At 35.4% G+C, this 21,067-nt stretch overlaps 9 protein-coding genes, 1 non-coding gene and 1 pseudogene across 11 annotated transcripts; 6 read left to right on the top strand and 5 right to left on the bottom strand.

The window, feature by feature from the left end:
- Positions 1-16: 16 nt before the first annotated feature.
- TVAGG3_1075630 (cytidylyltransferase family) lies at positions 17-1,108 on the bottom strand (the record flags this gene model as incomplete). The annotated part of the gene is made up of 1 exon (XM_001305380.2): positions 17-1,108. The coding sequence occupies one exon, from the start codon at positions 1,106-1,108 to the stop codon at positions 17-19; it is 1,092 nt and encodes a 363-aa protein (XP_001305381.2).
- Positions 1,109-1,546: 438 nt separating this feature from the next.
- TVAGG3_1075620 (uncharacterized protein) lies at positions 1,547-1,933 on the top strand (the record flags this gene model as incomplete). Its single annotated transcript, XM_001305379.1, has 1 exon — positions 1,571-1,879. One exon carries the CDS (start codon positions 1,571-1,573, stop codon positions 1,877-1,879), a length of 309 nt encoding a protein of 102 aa, XP_001305380.1.
- A 171-nt stretch (positions 1,934-2,104) lies between these two features.
- TVAGG3_1075610 (AGC family protein kinase) lies at positions 2,105-3,230 on the bottom strand (the record flags this gene model as incomplete). The annotated part of the gene is made up of 1 exon (XM_001305378.1): positions 2,143-3,219. One exon carries the CDS (start codon positions 3,217-3,219, stop codon positions 2,143-2,145), a length of 1,077 nt encoding a protein of 358 aa, XP_001305379.1.
- Positions 3,231-4,007: 777 nt separating this feature from the next.
- Positions 4,008-10,828, top strand: TVAGG3_1075600 (ataxia telangiectasia mutated (ATM) -related family; the record flags this gene model as incomplete). Its single annotated transcript, XM_001305377.2, has 1 exon — positions 4,008-10,808. The coding sequence occupies one exon, from the start codon at positions 4,008-4,010 to the stop codon at positions 10,806-10,808; it is 6,801 nt and encodes a 2,266-aa protein (XP_001305378.1).
- Positions 10,829-11,110: 282 nt separating this feature from the next.
- On the bottom strand, positions 11,111-11,181 carry TVAGG3_1075590. Its single transcript has one exon. It is a non-coding gene; the product is annotated as a tRNA-Gly (tRNA).
- Positions 11,182-11,273: 92 nt separating this feature from the next.
- TVAGG3_1075580 (uncharacterized protein) lies at positions 11,274-11,660 on the top strand (the record flags this gene model as incomplete). Its single annotated transcript, XM_001305376.1, has 1 exon — positions 11,274-11,660. The coding sequence occupies one exon, from the start codon at positions 11,274-11,276 to the stop codon at positions 11,658-11,660; it is 387 nt and encodes a 128-aa protein (XP_001305377.1).
- Positions 11,661-11,824: 164 nt separating this feature from the next.
- TVAGG3_1075570 (Clan CE, family C48, Ulp1-like cysteine peptidase) lies at positions 11,825-12,532 on the bottom strand (the record flags this gene model as incomplete). Its single annotated transcript, XM_001305375.1, has 1 exon — positions 11,881-12,525. The coding sequence occupies one exon, from the start codon at positions 12,523-12,525 to the stop codon at positions 11,881-11,883; it is 645 nt and encodes a 214-aa protein (XP_001305376.1).
- Positions 12,533-12,997: 465 nt separating this feature from the next.
- Positions 12,998-14,339, top strand: TVAGG3_1075560 (glycine-rich protein family; the record flags this gene model as incomplete). The annotated part of the gene is made up of 1 exon (XM_001305374.1): positions 13,077-14,195. One exon carries the CDS (start codon positions 13,077-13,079, stop codon positions 14,193-14,195), a length of 1,119 nt encoding a protein of 372 aa, XP_001305375.1.
- A 340-nt stretch (positions 14,340-14,679) lies between these two features.
- On the top strand, positions 14,680-15,798 carry TVAGG3_1075550 (glycine-rich protein family; the record flags this gene model as incomplete). The annotated part of the gene is made up of 1 exon (XM_001305373.1): positions 14,680-15,798. The coding sequence occupies one exon, from the start codon at positions 14,680-14,682 to the stop codon at positions 15,796-15,798; it is 1,119 nt and encodes a 372-aa protein (XP_001305374.1).
- Positions 15,799-16,075: 277 nt separating this feature from the next.
- TVAGG3_1075540 (anterograde synaptic vesicle transport) lies at positions 16,076-17,464 on the top strand (the record flags this gene model as incomplete). The annotated part of the gene is made up of 1 exon (XM_001305372.1): positions 16,081-17,223. The coding sequence occupies one exon, from the start codon at positions 16,081-16,083 to the stop codon at positions 17,221-17,223; it is 1,143 nt and encodes a 380-aa protein (XP_001305373.1).
- Positions 17,465-18,028: 564 nt separating this feature from the next.
- Positions 18,029-19,753, bottom strand: TVAGG3_1075530 (annotated as a pseudogene). Its single transcript has one exon. A coding segment is annotated over exon 1 (1,725 nt).
- Positions 19,754-21,067: the final 1,314 nt, after the last annotated feature.

Here is a 21,067-nt window from a genome sequence, read left to right as displayed (position 1 = left end):
ATCTATTTAATCATGTTTAAGCGAGTTTCTCGCAAGCAGCTTTCTCCTTTGTTGCGTTGCGCTTAGCGTAAATTTGGTAATTGTCAAGGATGCGCTTGATGACGAGCTTGGATGTGAACTCTGGATAGTCAGATTCGATCTGCTGGAAGATTCCCATCTCCTTTGGAATCTTGAATGCGTCAACAGATTTAGGACGTGTAGCGGAAGATCCTTCAGCAACGACGGCTGGTTCGATCTGGTCGATTAAAGCCTTTGTAATAACGTAAGGAGCTCCAATGATGACATCGTCGACATATTTGACGGCCAAAACGTTAAGAACACGTTCCTGGAGGGTCATGATTGGTGCTGGGCGGTTCTCACCTGGGAGCGGATCTGGGTGAACGCCAACAACAAGGTATGTGCCGAGAGCTTTGGCCTTCTTGAGGAATGAAACGTGGCCAGGGTGAAGAAGGTCGAATGTACCATCGACGTAGACGATCTTATCGTTCTTCGTTGGCTCTCTGTGGGAAGCGAACTGAGAAATACGGTGAGTTGTTGGCATGTATGTATAGAATGATGAAATATCACCGGAAAGGTTCTCAAGTAATGATGTATCGAAGCCTTCTGGAAGCTGATCCTTTGGAAGACGAAGCATACGGCCGATGAGATTTGTTGTTGATATGGCCTTTGTTCTTGGAACTGTTGCGAACATGTTTGCATCCTTAACAGCCTTGTAGCAGTCAACACCATCGGAGTTGAGAACGAGATCATCACCATGGATGCATGCTTCGCAGTCGAATCTCTTTAGCCAATCAACTTGTGTTGTGAATGGTGCGTCTGGGATAACCTTTGTGGCCCACTTGCAAGCACTAACAAGTTCCATTCTTTCCTGGAGATTGAAAACTGGCTTAGCTTTGTTCTTTGTGACTTCTTCATCATTATGTACACCAACATAAAGTTCGTCGGCCAAAGCAGCAGCTTGTCTCATCATGTTGTAGTGTCCAAAGTGTGCTACATCGAAAACGCCATCAACCCAAACACGGGGAATCTCTTTCCTTCCATTGTTCTGAAATAAAAATGAGATGAAGAATTTGATAACTCCGATTACTTTACAAGGAAAAGTGACCATTTCTGATTCAATGTAGGAAATACAGTCAATTTCATGGTCTCTGAAGCAGTGTGACTCGTTATTACATTTTTTCATTGAAGTAGAGAATACGGAAATGATCTTAACATGTGATCTTAAATTTTACAAAAATTATTTATTTTTGCCAGCGTTCAAATTTAATAGAAAACAATAAAGCCGGAGTGTACTTTAAATGATTATATTAAAGTCATACGGTAATAAAATTCTGTGATTGAATGTATTCTCTTCCGAAATAATTGGGAGCCTTGAATCCCTTCTACAGATATTTCTGTTTAAATTCTTTGGAGTATTCACTATGAGAGGCTTCAGGCTCCAATGTAATGCATTTGGACCCGAAGTTTCTCTTGGATGGAATTCTATAGTTTACAAAAATTTACTTAGTTTATTGTCAAAAAATTATTTGACAGTTTACAAAAATTTAAAAATCGCATTTTAGTTACCTAAATGGACGGACATAACTATTACATGCATCATCCTCAACAACAATATTCGTCGTATCAAAATAGAGATCCCTATATGTCAGGGAGGGCAAATAGCTACGATGGCCAGAATTATTATCATCAAAATGACTATAGAAGACCACAACAACAAAACATTCCTCCTCCAAGGCGTCAGGATACTCCACCATATCCAGCTAAGCAAGAAATCACAATTGAGCGTTTAAATACTATAATTGACCAACAACTCAAAATTATGCCTCCAATCAAAATTACACCCGCACCAACTGAAGATTTACAGAGCTATTGGGATTAACACGAAATTTTCTTCTTATTTTTTTTGTAATTAAAATAAATATATCAAACATACTTTCAATTACATGATGATAAGTCTTTTTCCCTGCAAATCTTTCGCATATGATATTAAAGAAGATCTGGACTTTTATTTTTGTTGAAATTTATTTATGAAATTTACTGTTTTTAAAAATATTAAGACATTCTTTATTGTATCATGAAAAATTCCAGTTAATGAATTGATAAAATCAAACATTTAGTCATAATTTTTGTAATAATTTGAGATTATTTTTCAGCTAATCTATCTAACATATCTGTAACTCCACTAGGAAGGTTTGTATTGGAACATATTTTAATAAGTTTATTAATGTTTTCTTGTGTTCCTAATACAAAGCCTCTTTCGATTCTTCGTTCTGTCTCATTTTTATCGATATAGAAATTTGTTAAAGAATCTTCTTCGATTTTTCTAAAAGAAAATTCGGAATTGTTGCAAACATGAGACAAAAATGATTGAAATTCATCAAAATTAGGGATTATCTTTCTCACGTGCTGGTTAATAAGTCTTGGAATAGATTCAACAAATCTTTTGTATGTGTTTATGCCATCTTGTTTAGTTTTTTCGTCTTTTTTCTCAAATTCAAGAATGTTTTCAATTTCTTGTTTAATGGGATACCAAGGATCGCCATCTTTTATATCTCCAAAGAACACATCTAATACTGATTTGGCCCAGGAAACTAATTGATCATCTTCATAGTAGAAAAATTTTCCGTTATTTTGAGCTCTGTATTTTGATATGTATTTGTCTTTTCCCTTTGGTTGACCGGATATTCTAGTACTTTCTGCAACGCTACCAGATATTTTCTCTTTCACTTGGCCGAAATCAATAATCCAAGGATCGAAGTTTACATCAAAAACAATATTATCAGGACTGATATCTTGGTGTATGTAACCATTAGATTGAAGAAGCAGTAATTCGTAGAGAGATCCAAAAATAATTTTGGCAATATAAAAGTTTATATCTGAACGAGGATATTTTTCTGTTAATGGTTTAAATTTCCAAAGATCAAAACTAGCAATGTAATCCATTAGCATGTAATATTTGCCACTATCAGATTTAATAATTCGAAATATTGTTGGTCGAATATGGTAAGGTATTATTAATTGATACTTGCATTCATTAACATCAGCGACTTTGAAAATGTAATATCTTGATTCCGAGTCTTCTTCTTGAGATTTAATTAAACAAATTCTCGATTCCCTTTCAAAATGATAAATAAGTTTAGGCTTTGCTCTAAATCCGAATTTTTCATAATTTTCCTTTTCTGACAAGTAGGAATCATAAAGAGGTGGCGTTGAAGACATTCTAAATAAATATTTTGACTTGATAATTTGGCCAAATAAGACCTATCGTTTTCCAAATTCTCTCTCATCAATCACTATTTATGTCTAATTACCCCTAACATAGCGTAATTTTTTATCATTGCTCTTTGAATCGATCTCCAAGGAGAACTTTGAGTTGAGTTATTTTGAATAAGATCAAAATCTACTTTTTTTACATAAAAATGATTTGATACATTGAGTTAAATCAAAAGGAAAAGCACATTGCTCGGAATATTAATGTCAATGGAGATATGAAAATGATTTTGTATTCAAGATCCTATAATATTTTATTCTTGATACAGCAGCTCCTAAATAAATATATTATATCAATAGATAAACACATATCACTAATAAATTCACAGATGAAAAAAATCAATAGAGATCCTTTCTGGATATGAAAATATCAATAAGAGTTTTGAGTATTAAATGCCTGCCTTAGAAGTGTATATAATTTGTAAAAAAAAATTTAAGGATTGATTTCAAAAGTTTTTGGATAATGAAGATGTTTGTTTATTTTGAAATCGGATGTGATGCCTTAGTGCCTATTTTAGTTGTGATAGCAGCAACTTTCCTCAAAATTCCCACCTTCTGTGCACCCGTAAACTTAGAATAATTACATTACCTCACAAACCCGAGAAATTGAATAGGTTAATTCAAATTTAAATGTGAGCAGCTAAATAAGAGATTTAATTATAGAGATTATTCCTACTCTTTTAAATTCCTTGTCAAGCCCATCGCAAAAATTTTTTTTTGAATTAATCTTCTAAAAAATGGATCTTCCGAGTTTGCCTATACCGAAGACATTCTTGGAGATGCAAAAAACATATGAAGAATATTATGCCTCTTTTACTCTCGAAATGGAGCCGCTTGCCGCCGAGAAATTTGATAGTTATATCAAAGAATATGTTGCAATGCTCGTCAAAATTTCAAAACAACCAGTCATAGAGAATGTAGCGCGTACAGCTATTGGCATTTTATCATTGCATAATTGTGGTTATCCAGATTTTAATGTACTTGCTCGAATTTTTGATCGCATTGTCCCACAAATGGACAAAGAATATATAAGATTTACATGTTGGGTAGCCGGAAAATTTGTTCATCATCCAAATTACGAACAGTCAAGATACGTTCATCACTTATTTAAGCGTTGTCTTGGCTGGATTCGCGCTCACGGTAGACGAGCACGCCATATGAGTGCTGCTCGTATGATCGAAGCCCTTGCTCAGAATGCTGGTAGTGATATTGTAATCTCATATTCACAACTTCAGACAGCTATTTGGCTTTTAGTCTCACATCCATCACTCCAACTTGTAGATGCAACAGCCGATGCGATTGCAATGTTTGCAAGAGCTACAATTCGTTACGGGCGCAGTGAATTAGATTCATTCATGAATTTCTTTGATCTCTTATGCTCACGACTTATATCATTAGGATCAAGAATGAAAATCTATACTGCCCTTAAAATCTTACAGCAATTGATTAAGAGTTGTTCCGATTATTTCTTGCCACATTTTCAATCTTTATTCAAAAACCTTTACGAATTTTGCTCAAGCAAATCATCTCTTGTCCAGAGTGCTGCTTACGTCACACTTACTTACTTTGTTTATATTGACAAGCAGCAGTTCGTCACAAATGTATTCCCAATTCTTATGGATACATTAAAGACAATTCTCCCTGAATTTCCAAAAGAAATTTCAGATGCAACAGCAATTTTGATCCAGCAATGTCCGGATACAGCATTTGAACAGATTGAAGTCATAAAACAATGTGCATGCGATGCAAACTATGACTATGACTCCGGATGCAGGATTCTCATCAAGTTACTCCAAACTTACGGTGAAAAAGCCCTTCCAATTCGTGAAGATTTTATTGAAGAGCTTCTCAAAGCAGAATTAACCGAATTAACATCAGAATTTTTCATCGAATATACGAAATTACGGACAAAAGAGTTCGGACACAAACTCTGCGACAGAATTTACAGTGAAATCGCGAAAGAAGTTAATGAACAAACAATAATCGCTTTAGAAACATTATCTAAAGTACCATTGGAAGCAATATATAACCACGACAGATTTTTATGCCTCATTACTGATAAGTTCTCCGAGAAATCCAAACAAGTTCGTTGTATTATACCAAAAGCAATGTACCACCTCTCTCGAAGCAATACATCATTAGCAGATCCCATCGCAAGGAAGCTATTCCAACTTGCCATTTTCGATAGCGATGAAAACGTCAGATTATCCATCCTGGATATCCTCACGGAAAGCGCAACGAAGAAGCTCGCTAGCCCAGAGAGCATCCAGTATGTCGGAATATTCACATCAGATGGTAGCGTTAATGTTAGAAAGAGCGCATTTAAATTAATTGCAAAAGTTGCCGAAGAAAATCCAATGGGCTTTGCAGCTGTTACTCGTGAGTCCATGCTTAACTATTTCTTCACAATCAGGAACATTCCAAGCATCAGAACAAGAGCAAAATTAATTTCCACATTTCCTGATTTAATCCGTGCATGTGCTCTTACAGTTAACATATATTCACTCACTATCATTGATATAGTTGTTCAGTGCTTAGTTCACCCATTAGATATCTCGAAGATCTCGAATTTCTACGATGCTCAGTCCGCAAACGACATTTGGATCAACATGTGCGAATGTTTGAAGATTGTCGCACCTATAGATCCAACAACAGTTGCAAAATACGTATCAGATCTCATCCCAGCACTTTGCCAGCACTTGGAAGTAACAGAGAAAAGATCCACCATTCTATCGTCCTTGTCACTTTTGTATGTTCTACTTTCACCACCAGCTTCGATGTTAGAAACACGTGCAATGATCCCTGTTATTGTCGGCGCATGCAGTAAATTCCTCGGAATGACGCATTCCAGAAAATGTCGAATGGCCACTCTCAAAGTTATCGGTGCTATTGGTGTTATCGATATCCACCAGAGACCAGCGAACACTGTTTGCGAACCACCTGATTTCGCCGATGACGAATTGACCCGAAATTTCTTCCATCCATCCAGAGACATGTCTACAGGCCAAATCGATGATACACTGCTTCTCAACCCACAGACAGGAGAACAATGCATCCATTCTATTGTATCCAACGCTTTATTGGATATCTTCAAGGACAATTCTTTGTCAGAATACCATCAGGACACAGCCTTGGCATTGGTTGAGATCTTAGAAGCTCCGAAAACCGCTGTTCTCCCTTATTTCGACAAGTTCGTCACTAAAATGGTCGATCGTATTGAAACAGGCACTGACAGTGACTTGGAGATCTATCTTCCACTATTCTCACGCATTGTTCAGTCATCCGGACAGTCCGCAACACCTTTCATTGAGAGAACTCTCAAAATTATCAACTCAAGGTTTAATTCCGACCTCGCACAGCAGTTCCTTGACTTGATAATGAGTTTCGCCCAAGTCATGAAAGATCTTTTCGCCAACTATTCAGCGAAAACCGTTTGTATGTTGATACAATTCCTCAATGACAAGCGAACAACTGACGAAAAGCCATGTCTCGCAGTTATCGAAACATTCTCCAACATTTGCGAGTATTCCACCGATCTTAACTACTTAATAATCACATCCGTCAGCGAAACAATCATGAGAGACAATACGATCAGAACGATTAAGTTGGCCGGACTTCAAATGTTCGATAAACTTGTTCGTTCTGTTGACATTTTCAAGAAGATTGGTCCGATTGTCAGATCTCTCGAGTATTGCTTAGCATCCAATGACGAACAGATTGTTAGACAAGCTATGAACCTTCTTTATTCGCTTTTGCTCGCACAAGGCCGCAATTTCCTGTTAAATGCAGATCCAATTTTGGATTACATCAAAATCCACAACTTGGAGACACCTCAATTGCATGATATCATCAAAGCAGTGTCACAAGGACAAGGATATGCATCATTTGTACCTATTCCTCAGCCATCATTACGAGTTCCAAGGTCTCATTCAACAAATTTGAACCATGTTTTCTCGGAAGAAGTCATTATCTCAAAAATCATGACTCCTGCTGTTGGTTACTCCAGGCATTTGGAGCAATGGTTGCATTCATTTGTCCTTACAACTATTGCTTATTCTCCTTTGCAATGCATAAGAGTTTGCTCTTCAATCGCATCAACTTATCGTCCTTTGGCCATGTCACTTTTCAAAGTTGCTTTTTTGAGTTGTTGGAAGCAATTTGGAGAGAACGGTCGCAAACAAACTGAATCCACATTCTTGAGTTTAATCAATGCACCTGAGAATTATGATAATGTCGTAAGAGAAATTTTGGATTTAGTTTTCTTCATGTCTAAAATGGATATTCCAATAAATATTCCAGCACAAGACATCTGCAAGGCATGCATCAGATACGGATACAACTCTTTGGCTCTCTACATTCTCCAGCACGAATTATACAATGAACCGTCTCCTGACATAATTAAAACTGTGTCACTTTTAATTGACGGTTACATGGAAACTGGCGAATGGAACAACGCCATTGCAGTATGGAAAGAATACATGCCTAAGGTAGCTGCACTCTCAAGACCAGAGACAGTTTCTAAACTAAGAATATGGGATAGAATCATGCCTTATTTCAATGACAAATTCCATAAAGGTGACGTGTCAGTTTTTCCATCATTAGTGAAGTCACTTGCCGGAATGGCCAGGTGGAATGAACTCGGTGATTTAATGGACAATTTCGTTAAATTGAACTTGAGTTTGCAGAGATCCGCCGCTCCTTATGTTGCAAATGCTATGATGCATCTTAGAAGATGGGATGATTTAGACAAAGCATTGCAATCAGCTCCTGATGATTCATTGAGATGTTTCACGTTAAGAGCGATTTCTCAATTGCATAGAAAGAAATACGAAGAAGTCGACAAAACAATAGAAAACGCTTTCTCACTTTTGGCAAGTAGGCCAATAACAATGTGGGGAATCAACCAAAGGATTAACACTGATACGATGTTGGTTGCACAACAACTCGTTGAAATCTCTGATATGAAGAACTGGATGAACAACGAGAACTTAAGACCATACATCGAAGCAGTTTGGTCCGAGAGATTGGCAACAGCACCAAGAAACTTTGATTTATGGTTAAAGATTCTTGGAAACAGAGCAACTTTGACAGGAGCACATAGAGATATTTCTTACATCGAGTTCTTCAATTTGAAGTCACAGACAATGGACACTAAATTGCACATGAACTCATTCAACGCTTTGTTCCACGGTGTCGATCCTCTCACGACAACTGATCCTCTCCCGAGAATCAGTTACGTTGTCGCTCAATGGAACACAGGAGATAAATACAAAGCGATGAAAGAAATGGATGAAATCTGCAAAGACGTTTCAGGAGAATTGGTTGACAGATGCCACGCAATTTACGCTTCATGGCTCATAGAAACAGGAGAGTCAATCAATGATTTCAAGCTCGCTTTCGATAACCTCAAAGATAACCCTGTTGTAACTCAATTTGTTTCTGACACTGTAAACAGATTGTCACAAAGAAAAGTGTCAAATACAAGTGCACTTTTCCTTCCAAAAGCGGTTATTTCGAAGATGAACGAGCAATCATTCGATTTGGAAGTATTAAGAATGTGGTGCGATGTCAACACACAGTTAATTGCTCTTGACAAACAAGAGACCGCCAAATACGTAACAAACGCAATTGATGCATTAACACATTGCTGTTTGATTGCTCCTTCTTTCACGGATATCGTTCAGTTATTGAACTTGTTCTTCGAGCACGCAAATATCGAGAACGTCTTCAATCACGCAACGAACGGATATCTCAACAGATTATCTCCGAAACTTATTTTGCAGGCATCTCCACAAGTTTTGGTCCAATTATCTCATCCTGTTCCCGCTGTTGCACAATATGTTCATAACATGGTTCTTAACTTGTTACATGAACATTACCACGAACTCATTTTCTCTGTCATCGTCATGAAGTTCAGTAGAGATAACGCAAGAGCCAAAGCGGCCTTCAATCTCTTCGACGAATTCAAGAAGATGAATCCTTCAGCTCACGACGAAGTTTTCACAATCAGAAAATGTTTGTTGAGAGCTGCCGTTACATGGTATGAAAAGGTTATGCAGAGAATCACTGATGCTTTCGATCATTACGCATTGCAACAGTATGACATGATGGTTGAAACATTGAGATCAATCACACAAATGGTGCAGACACCGAAATGCGCTCTCCACGAAGAATTCGCTACAACTTACGGTACAAACATCGCAACACTTTCGAAGATCCTTAAAGTGTTCAATCCATTGAACAAGAACCAAATGATGCAAGTTACACAATGGTGCAAATCAATGCAGGCATTGTTAGCTGATGACATCAAGAAGATAAGGATCATCCAGTTGGCAAGTATCTCTGAAAGTCTTGCAGAAAAGACACACTTTCAATTGGCTGTTCCTGGTACTTATAAACCAGGAAAACCAATCATCAGAATCAAATATTTTGTCGGCCAATTTTCAGTTTACATGTCAAAACAACAACCAAAAGATGTTGTTATTTGTGGCGAAGATGGCAATTTCTACCAGTACTTAGTCAAAGGACACGAAGATCTTAGATTGGATGAGAGAATCCAACAGTTCTTCAGATTAATCAACTCATATTTGAAGAGAGAAACATATTTCGGAGCACACGTCATTCAAACGATGTCTGTTATTCCATTGTCAATTACAAATGGTCTTGTACAATGGGTTAGTGGCACAGACACGTTGAGAAGCGTTGTTGAGCAGTTTAGAAGGCTCAAACAAAGAGATCCGATCCAAGAATACGCTTTGACAGAGAAATTATCTCATCAAAGCTTCGATTACATGTTGCCAATCCAGAAGATGAACATCATCATGAAAGTTATGAGTGTCGTTCCAAGCACAGATCTTGCAAATTACTTCTATTTGAAGGCGAGATCTCCAAATGTTTGGCACAAGAGAATTTCGACATTCGCAATTTCAGCTGCCATTACTTCGATGGTCGGTTACGTTATTGGTCTTGGTGATAGACATCCAAGCAATATATTGATCGACAGATTCACAGGTAAAGTGATTCACATCGATTTCGGTGACTGTTTCGAAAGAGCGTCGAAGAGAAAGTTCCTTCCTGAAGTTGTCCCATTCAGACTCACAAGGATGATGGTCAAAGCAATGGGTGTAACAGGAACAGCAGGAACATTCTCAACAGCGTTCATCAACACAAGCCGCGTGTTGAGAGAAAACAAGAGAGTTCTCATCATGGTCTTGGCAATTTTCGTGCACGAACCTTTAGTTGATCCAAGAGAAAAGAAGTCTTCTGCAAGTACTGACAAGGAAAAGGCCAAGTCCTTCATTTCATTCTCTGAAGTCACTGGTTCTGTCATTGACAAAGGAAGAGTCTTGCTCATGGATCCTTCTGATAAGACAACTGATACTGAAATGAGAGCAAGAGTCAACACCAAATTGTCTGGTTCTGATTTCGGAACTGAAAAGCCTCTTTCAATCGAAGAACAGGCACAGAGACTCATCAAGGAAGCTACTGATAACTACAATATCGCAAAGATGTACTCTGGATGGTGCCCATTCTGGTAATTTTTCTTTTTATAAAAAAGTTTATTTAATTTATTGTTTTAAAATTGATTACTATTTTTATTTTAACTTAATCCTCAATTCCTAGTTAAATTTATTAATGCTTGCAAAGTTAAAGCTCTTATAGTTTAAATGAAATAGAAAATTTAAAATAATCTTTCGAATATTGAATTCAGTGCTTGTTCATTATTATTTATTGGTGTTCTGGTTTAGAAAAAGCACCCTTTTAGTTCCATTTATATGTTTTACTCCCAGAAACCCTTTATGATACTAAAAATTATATAATTTAAAAAATGAAAAAGGAATGCACCGCCCGGGAATCGAACCCGGACCCCCACCTTGGCAAGGTGAAATTCTACCATTAGACCAGCGGTGCTTCACATATTTATTTATTTTAATTTTACCTATAACTAAAAAACATTCATTTACATTTGAAAAAACTGATACGTTTGCAGAAATATTTTTAAGATGCTCAGCTCAATATTCACAGAAACTCAACAATTTTCTCAGAAATGCGGAATTCAACAAGAAGTCAAAGACACATCAATAAGTCTTGCTGATCAAATTGTTAAAAATTTACTTGATCCAGAACATAATCCACCTGTTAAAGACTTTGAGGGAATTAAATTTGCCAATCAAGCACTAGATGAAGATGAATATATTTTTGTCCACGATTTCTTTAAAGCATCTCATTTAGATTTCCCATTACAAGTTCTTAATTTCGAATCACAACATCCTGGTTATAAGTATAACCGTAGATCTGTTTGCGAGAGACTTGGCCTCAATCCAAATGATGCAACTCCGTTATTAGTACAATTGATTAAGATTAGACAGCAATACCAAAACCTATGCTGATTTCTACTCTCTTTCTATAAACTGTTCGTTTTAACTTCTAATTCCTTTGTTCATTTTTATCAAATTGATATTTTGATTTCTTATAGAATAATCATCAAAATATCTTATCCATGTAATCTGTTAAGTCGAGTAGTTCGTAAAGAATGAGTAAATTTAAAAACAAACACGATAATATAATTTATAATAAAACAAAAAACAAAATATAAACAAATTAGTTGACCTATGATTGGTCTACCTGAGGATTTGGCTGAGAGCATGGTATTTCGATATTAGTTTGGGTCTGCTCACTAGTAATTGTACTGAAGAGCTCTCCTCTAAGTTTTGAAATGTATGTTGGTGTAATTGTTTCAAAGATCTTCTTATTAAAGGTGAAATTTGAAGCAATTAAGTCAACAAATGCACAAGAGTAAATACCGCAGTCATAATCATTGTTTTGCTGTGGGCATCCGAGCTCTGCAAAAGCGGTTTTAGGATTGCACTTGGCTTCAAAGATATTTATGAATTTATTGGTGAATTCAAGAGCGTACTGATGATGAGCGTTTTTGAGTGAATCCAGATGTATGAAGCATTGCTTCTTCATTTTTGGCATGTAGCAAAGCAATGAAAAGTGGGCATTGTTATATAAGAAGATAAAAACAATATCGTTTGACTTTACATCCCTGGTTTTCATAAAATCTCTTGAGAATTCAACTGATTTATCAAAAATAAAGGATGAAATGTTTGGTTCCATGAAGTAAAAAGACTTTGGATGATCTTTGAACTTGTTACGTAGTTTAGAGCAAAAGTAATTGATAACCGAACTTGATATGGGCATTTTGTTCTTGAGGTCGTTCAAGGCATCAGAACTAAGGCATGGATGAATCATAATCAAGTGAGATTTTGATAAATTCTTAGGTATTCAAAAGAATTTGAATGTTTCGATATCTTTTGTCTAAAAATGATATTGATATGTAACACTATCTAAACACCAGAAATGAATCTAACGTTTTTTCATTTCAATTATGGTTGCTAATTTATTTATTTGGACATAATAGAGTAATAGAATAAAATCTAAAAATTATTTCAGATTGAATTAAAGTTTATTTTCCAACAATTTTCTTCACAAAATTGTTTTGAATGAGTTTCACGCATTAGCTATTTTATAATTGTAATTGCCATACAATTCTGAAAAGCCCTCATTCATAGCAAAATGAACTTTCTAATTACAAGATTTCTTTATATTATTCCGCCAAGTAGATTATTGAACGATGAATTCACAATCGTTTGAATCAAATTTAATGAAAATTAATGAATTTACGCTTGAAATTACATAAATGAGCTATTTTAATTCATGGTAATTTGGATTCAAGTGGAGAAGATTGTAACCCAACAGAAAAAGTAGGTCACTGATAATAGGCTTGTTATTGTCTGCTTTAAATGATCAGATATTCGCTGTATGAGGACAAAAAGGCTGGTATCAGAACCAAAAATCCTCTCCCTGTATCGAAGCAAGATAACAAATACGTTTTTGAATATCCTTGTGAAGATTCTTCGTATTGTACTGACTACTCAATTGAACTACCGCCTAGTTTATACAAGTTTGAATTATATGGTGCCTCAGGAGGGAGTTTGACCTCTGAGGTCTCCACCCATCACTATGAATCAGGAGAGTGCATTCATGACAATATCGTTCAGCAATTTAACGGAAATACCAAATGCAAAACATCTCTTGATTACGGTGGTGCCGGTGGTTATGTCAGTGGTTTGATTAATATCAAACGCTTTACTCGAGCGTATGTCACCATTGGCGGTTCCGGAAAATATTTGAATAATACTATTTGTTCACCCATCGAAAACTGTTATCTCAAGGAAAATATGGTTCCTGGTGGATACGGTGGTGGAGGGCGTTCGTCGGGAGATACATTTGGCACTGCAATTGGCGGTGGCCAGACCTCTGTTCAATTTTTGGAAAACACCCTCTACCATCGAGTGATTGTGAGCGGTGCTGGTGGAGGAGCTGATGACTACCAGCAAAGTGATGCGAGAGGTGGCTCTGGTGGTGGCCTCGTCGCACAAGGTTGGTGGACAAAATTTGTCTACAACGGCCAATATTTGGCGAATTCATCGTTTGGTTTTACATTTGGCAGTGGAGAAGCTGCTCGGTTAGGTCCTTCCAAAAATCCCAAAGGCGTCCAAAACCCTAGTGGATATGCTGATAAATGCGGTGGTGGGGGAGGTTGGTTCGGTGGATTTTCAAGTCTCCATAACATTGGCGGCTGTGGGGGTGGTAGTTCATGGGTTTTAACTAAAAGTGCGTATATACCCCCTGACCCGATCGAATCTCGTGACGAGTTTTATGAGATTATCGAAACTAGGAAATATAATTTTGATCAGAATTCAGGCTATTTGTTTTATGATGTTATACATATTCCTGGAATATGGCAAGGAAATGGTCGTCTAGTTATTACAGTTATTGAGGCCTCATCTATTAATAGCTGTTTCTGCAGGTACAATTTATATTATTATCTTCTAGGATTTCTTATTTTTGTAGGTTAAATAAATTGGAATATATGAATCTATGTTTTTAGTAAGAATATTTACAAATGATTCAAATCGTCATGGATAGACGCTATTTAAAGCGTGGTTAGCTCATTGTATTTATAAGATATGATTTAAAAATATTGTTTATCATGTTTAAAAGAATTTTGCCAAAAATAAAAATTAATCTCATATTTGAATTGAAAGCAAATAAATTCTTCCTGCAATTTATGCGTGATTGGAGTTTTTATCTTAAATAAACTTTTGGTTCACAAAATAATACATCAAATACAAAGAATTTGATTAATGAATCTGACAATTCTATTATTGATGTATAAAATCCTAACAACTTTAATTACTTTCAATGAATATTAATAAATTTATGATTGATATGGATTAAGAGTGATATTTTTACTTCAAGTAATGGGATTAGTGTTTGGTTAGCGTGATCCCATTAAAATAAGCATGTTAAAGATAGAATGTTTAGTGATATCTGCTTTAGATGATCAGATATTCACTGTATGATGCCAGCAAGGCTGGTGTTAGAATCAAATCACCTCTTCCTGTATCTATTCGAGAGAATAAATACATATTTGATTACCCCTGCGAAGACTCTTCCGTATGCACTGAATATTCGATTGTTCTGCAGCCTGGTTTGTACAAATTCGAACTGTATGGTGCTTCTGGAGGTAGCTATACTGGCGAAGTCTCTACACATCATTATGAAACTGGTGAATGTATGCCGGACAGCTTCGTTAAGCTCTTTAACGGTAACACGAGATGTTTAGAATATTTCGATTATGGTGGCGCAGGTGGGTATGTTAGTGGTTTGATTAACGTTAAACGATTATTGCAAATATATGCAACTATTGGCGGTAGTGGAAAGTATTTGACTAATTCGAAATGCGACCCCCTCGAAAATTGCTATCTCAGGGAAAATATGGTTCCTGGAGGATACGGTGGGGGAGGTAGTTCACCGGGTTATAAAAATGGAGCTGGAAGCGGTGGTGGGCAAACTTCTGTCAAATTTTTGGAAAATACCCTCTATCATCGCGTAATCGTGAGTGGTGGTGGTGGAGGGGCTGATGACTACTTCCAAAATGATGCGAGAGGTGGATCTGGTGGTGGCCTTGTCGCACAAGGTTGGTGGAATGAAACAGTTTACAACGGACAATACTTGGCAAATTCTTCCTTTGGCTTCACATTTGGCACAGCAGAGGCAGCCCCTTTAGATGGGTCCAAAAATCCTAAAGGAGTGCAAAAAACAGCTCATTACTATGACAAATGTGGAGGTGGAGGCGGCTGGTTCGGTGGATTTTCCAGCAATTATAATAATGCTGGTTGTGGGGGTGGAAGTTCGTGGGTTTTGACTAAAGGCGCTTACATACCCCCAGGTCTGATCGAATCACGTGATGAATTTTATAATTATATCACAAAAAGAAAATATAATTTTGACTTAAATTCGGAATATTTGTTTACTGAGGTAATACACGTTCCTGGAATATGGCAAGGAAACGGATGTCTTATAATTACAGTCATTAAAACCTTATGTTTTAATAGTTTTATATCAAGATGTCATTTGACTAATTTTCTTCTAGGATTTGAAATATTTTTAAGCTAAAAATACTATTTAAGTATCTGAACTTTCAAATAAGTTTAATGCAATTCAATTTGAATTTGATTTTTTGAAATTAAGGCATGTTGTATGCTTGAATAGAGATTACATATAATTAACGTCTTTTATCCAAATAAATCAAACTGTATCAATCAGAAGATCCCCAATAAATTTGTCACTTTTAATTCAATTTCGATAATTAGGTTGTTTTTAAATGCTTTAATTATGTTAGTAAAATTATATTAAAATTTTTGAAAAATATCTGGTGTCAATTTTGACATGTCAAAAATGCTCAAGGGTGTGATTCTGTTTAACACCCGAGGAGACATCTTAGTAGATAAAAGCGGAGGTAGCGGTGTTACCAAAGCTGATATAGAAATTCTTCGCGGATCTATTATCCCTGTTAAGCGATTTTCCCCGATATTTGAATCATTTGGGAATATATACTTAACTCATCAGGTCAATGACGTTTACGTCGTTGGAGTATGTAATGAGCAAGCAGAAACTGTATTTGTAGCAGACTTACTTATTACTCTCTGCAATTATATCGAAGATCAAATTAAAGTTCCTTTATCAGAAGCAAAAATTAAGACAGATTTCGCAATAATATATATGATTATAGATCAATTTTTAATTGACGGGTACCCACTTGCATCAGATATCCATTCTTTAACTCAATTCATTTCATCAGGCCAAAATACGAAATCTAAGGCAAGGTGGGGATTCCGTGGGAAGAAATACATAGACTGTCAAGTTACAGAAACACTTGACGTATTCTTTGATTCATCAGGTTATATAAACCTTTTCCAGATACGAGGAGTCGTAATTGTTGGTGCTAACCTCGAATCAGGACTCATATATCTGGATTATAAGGCTCCACCAAACGGTTTTGACCCAATTTTTTCATCAAATGTCAATAAAGTCCTCAACAAGGCAAATGAACTTTCACTAGCCCCACCTCAATATCCATCAGCAATAATTAATTACACAGTTGTGGCTTCAGCCATCACCCCTCCGATTCTTCTTCGTCCGAGATTCATCTGGCAAAAGGACGGTGTTAGGATTGAGATAGAGTACCGTGTTGGCCAGCTCAAGCCATCATATTGCTACATATCTTTCGATGTTCCACCGGATATGTTACCTCCTTCACTTGCTGTTACAGAAGGCTCTGTTTCGTATCATAGCGAAACAAGGACAGTCTCATGGGAAGTTGCATCGCAAGTTTCTAGAGCTGTACTGACTGGTTGGATTCCAAATGATAAGGCACAATTTACTGAAATTGTTACTTCAGTTAAATTCACCAGTTTTGGGCCACTTATATCTGGATTTTCAGTAGCAGATATAAAATCTAGTGTAAATGATGAAACTGTAACAAAGAGTATGAAATGTCAGATTGCTAGTGGACGATACGAGTTTGCACCCCTCAAGTAGGATATATTTTGTCATTTATATAAACTCTGTTTGTTTTTCATTATCTATTTTTCACTCATTTACCAAAATTCATCTTATATCTTTACTATTACTTCGAACTAATGTTTTACAATGGCATAAAATTGTTTTCATTCTACACATTTATTCATTCCTTATATAATATTTGTTCAAAAATAAGTATTTTGGGAAGTATCAAATTGTATTTCACTATTTGATATATGAAACGGATTTTTAATGGTGAAAAATGAATTATAACTTAATTTTAAAATGTTTGTATTTCCAAATTTTTTAGAAAAATCAGAAAATATAGTTCAAAAATAAGAAAATGCATTTAATTTTTGATTTTTTGAAATTTTTTAGGAATTTTTTAGGTATTTTTTTTGAATAATTTCTAGTGAATTTCACTATATTATCTTATGAGTATGCATTTCATTTCTTCAAAACGAAATTTTGATTTTTCTGCTGATATTCCACTACATCTCTCCATAATTTGATACTATTTCTTTAAATAAGAGCTTAATTTTTTCATAACATGCTTTACAAGATAGATAATTCTTATAAATTGACATTATTGTCTTTGATCAAGACTAAGGTTTAGGAGAAAATCACAAATTACAGAATGCATGTAGTTAACTTCTTCACTTAAATCCAATTATTTATGATATTACTCGAAAATATATATATGAACAAAAAATAATATTCTTATTTCATAGAAAAACCAATAGAGACAAAGAAGTAATAAAAAGACGGGTATTTCTACAATATTTTGTTTATTATTATAATAAGTACTTACCTCACAGGATAGTCAGGGCTTCGTTGTGTTTGTCATTGCCCATTCAGGGAATCCTTTGGCATCGAAGACAGGAGGGACAAGTGCAATGCACAATCCGATGACTAAGAAAAGACTGATAACGTTAATTGCAGCTCCAGCTGTAACGAAGTCCTTTGTAGTGAGTCTTCCTGATCCGAAACAGATCAGGTTAGGTGGTGTAGCAACTGGCATGATGAAGCAGCAGCTTGTAGCGAAAGCTGTTGGAATCATCAAAACCCATGGATGATGCTTCTGCGCATTCTTAGCAAGAGCTGCTACAATTGGTAGTAAAATGTTCGCGCATGCTGTATTTGAAGCAATGTTTGATAACGCTGCTGTCAAGAATGTAATACAAATAAGAAGTACGAAAAGTGGAAGATTTGAAAGACCACTTAAGTTATTTCCAATCCATGAATCTAGAGTAGAATCTTTGAATCCTTGGTTAAGTGCAAAACCGCCTGAGAATAAGAATAAAATTGTCCATGGAATCTTTGACTGTACATATTCCCAATCAACAAGGGGAACTCATTTCTTATCTGGATCTTCCTCTTCTGGAAGTTCTTGCTCAAGTCCAACAACTTCCTCTTCTTCATCTGACGATGACATTTCGAGGGGCGTATGAAATTTAGGAGCGTTGTGGTTATTGCGCTTACGTAATTCTAAATCTACCTCTGCTTGTTCTAGCTTCTTCTCAAATTTTGGACTTGGCGCTGGAACTCTGATGATGAAAAGTAAAATTGCCATGATTAAGGCAACAGTTCCATCCTGAATATATGATGATCCTTTCTTAAAGAGTCTGTTCGTCCAACCAACAAGTTTAGCTTTCTCACCAAACTCAAGATCAGCTCTGAAGAACCAAAGGAAGGCAAGTAAGATAAACATAATGCCAATAATAATCTCTGCTGGACTCCATTTACCAAGTCTATCGTAGTTATCGCGGAAGACTGATTCATCCATATTGGTCGGAAGTTTAATCTTCCTGAGGTAGAAAATAACGAAGAAGAAATACATAACAATAAGAATTACTACGGATACTGGGAGAGCTACGAACAAAAATTGTGCAAAACCGATTGCTGGGGCTTTTGGAAAAGAATCTGCGGCAACTTGAGCAAAAATCAAGTTTGGAGGAGTTCCGATCAATGTAGCCATGCCACCAATAGAGGCTGAATATGCAATTCCTAAGAAAAGTGCCTTTGCAAAAGGTGCTACTGTTGATGGATCTCCGGTCATTTCTTCTATCTTTGAAATGATGGCAATAGCATTAGGAACCATTGTTAATGCTGTAGCTGTGTTAGAAATCCACATCGAAAGGAAGGCCGTAATTATGATAATTCCTAACAACAAAATATTTGGTCTAAGACCAAAAATAAGTACAGTCTTAAGGGCAATCCTAGAGTGCAAGTTCCATCTGACCATTGCAATGGAGAAAATGAAACCACCTAAGAAAATAAGTGAAGTATCACTAAACATAGAGCTTGCAATAGCTTTTGCTGAAGAAACTCCGAACAATGGCATAAACACTATTGGAATAAATGATGTTACAACGATCGGAATTGGCTCCAAAATCCAATATAAAGCGGTAAGTAAAACAATGCCAAAAGCCTGGCTTGCTGGTTTGCCTTTAACTATTGTAACAAGGTTAAACAAGAATGGAAAAGCCACGATTATGGGGCCAATAAACTCAAGCCACCAAATTACTCGCTTCCATGTTGCGTTCATATATTTTTAATTGAATTTCACAATTTTTCAAGCGGTTTAGGAATTAATCGAGTTCATTGTTTTATCAAATATAATATTCAAGAAAATCATCAAGAAAATAAAGGTTTTGATTATCACGATATCTTGAAAAACGATAAATTTTTCTGAATTTTGATAGTGACGGTTTTTGAATAGTTTACATCGAGCAAATCATTTGTGTAGTTTAGACAAAAATTAGGAAAAATTAATCAATCACATATTGCAATTTTTGATTCCTATTAGACGTTGAACTTTGATGAAAAAACCGAAAAATAAAAATTGCTAATATCCGAATAATATATCAATACAGATGATACAGATTTTTATTGTGTCACAAAATTGAATAGAATAAAATTCTCATTTCCAATTTTAGAAAAATAATACATATTGATATAAATCTATTATTTTTAAATTAAGAGAGAAAAAAATTGAATATTAAATTTTTTGTTTCAAAATCATTTGACCTCAACTATCATACCTAGCATTATTCATGAGTTCTACCTTTGAGATATGATATTTCTGATACATATAGTAGCAACATATTGATACTAGAATTCGCAATCTCATCGCGATGCTTTTAATTCCGCATGATCCAATAAAAATTCTAATAAAGTGATCGTTTTCGTTACACCCATTTTGTTAAACAGTTCAAGTTGTATTATTATTGAAATATACTCATCAAGGATCGTCGATTTTCAAAAATCTTTCATTTTTTATTCCAAATATTTTGAGTTTAAATGTTTGAAAACATCTTGGTTATTACAATGTTCATGATATACGCTAAAAATCTATAAATGGCCAATTGAATAAATGGCGTTTTATCCATCTCATTAATTATTAAAAGGCATTTCAATCCAAACGCATACGTTGAGCTGAATATTATACCTATTAATTTTTTTCCCCTAAAACCAAAATCTTCGATAGTTAAATCAAAACAATTCTTTGATTTAAGGGTTTCGTTTTGCTAAAATTGTCACTTTTATAGCATATTTGTTTTTGGATGTTTTGCGAAACCAAAAAAAAACTATGATATACAATGTGTGTGTAAAGAAAATACTTTATTTACTAGTTAAAAAATCATTTGGTATTGATCAAGTTATTTTTTCTGGATAAGATATTATATGGATAATTGGATAGAAAATACAATTATATAATCTTGTACCTGGTTTAATTAAGCTAATTGTCATCAGAAACTTGTAATTTTTATGAATTTCAGATTTTCTTTTCATTACTGCTTTTCTTAATAGGTCAAGTTCTTATTTATGTTATAAAGTATGATATTTACAAATATCAAGT

The sequence above is a fragment of the Trichomonas vaginalis genome, assembly GCF_026262505.1.
Source record: "Trichomonas vaginalis G3 chromosome Unknown ctg_114, whole genome shotgun sequence".
Lineage (NCBI taxonomy): Eukaryota > Parabasalia > Trichomonadida > Trichomonadidae > Trichomonas > Trichomonas vaginalis.
Note: the sequence above shows the minus strand (reverse complement) of the source record. Positions and strands in the feature narration are given on the sequence as shown.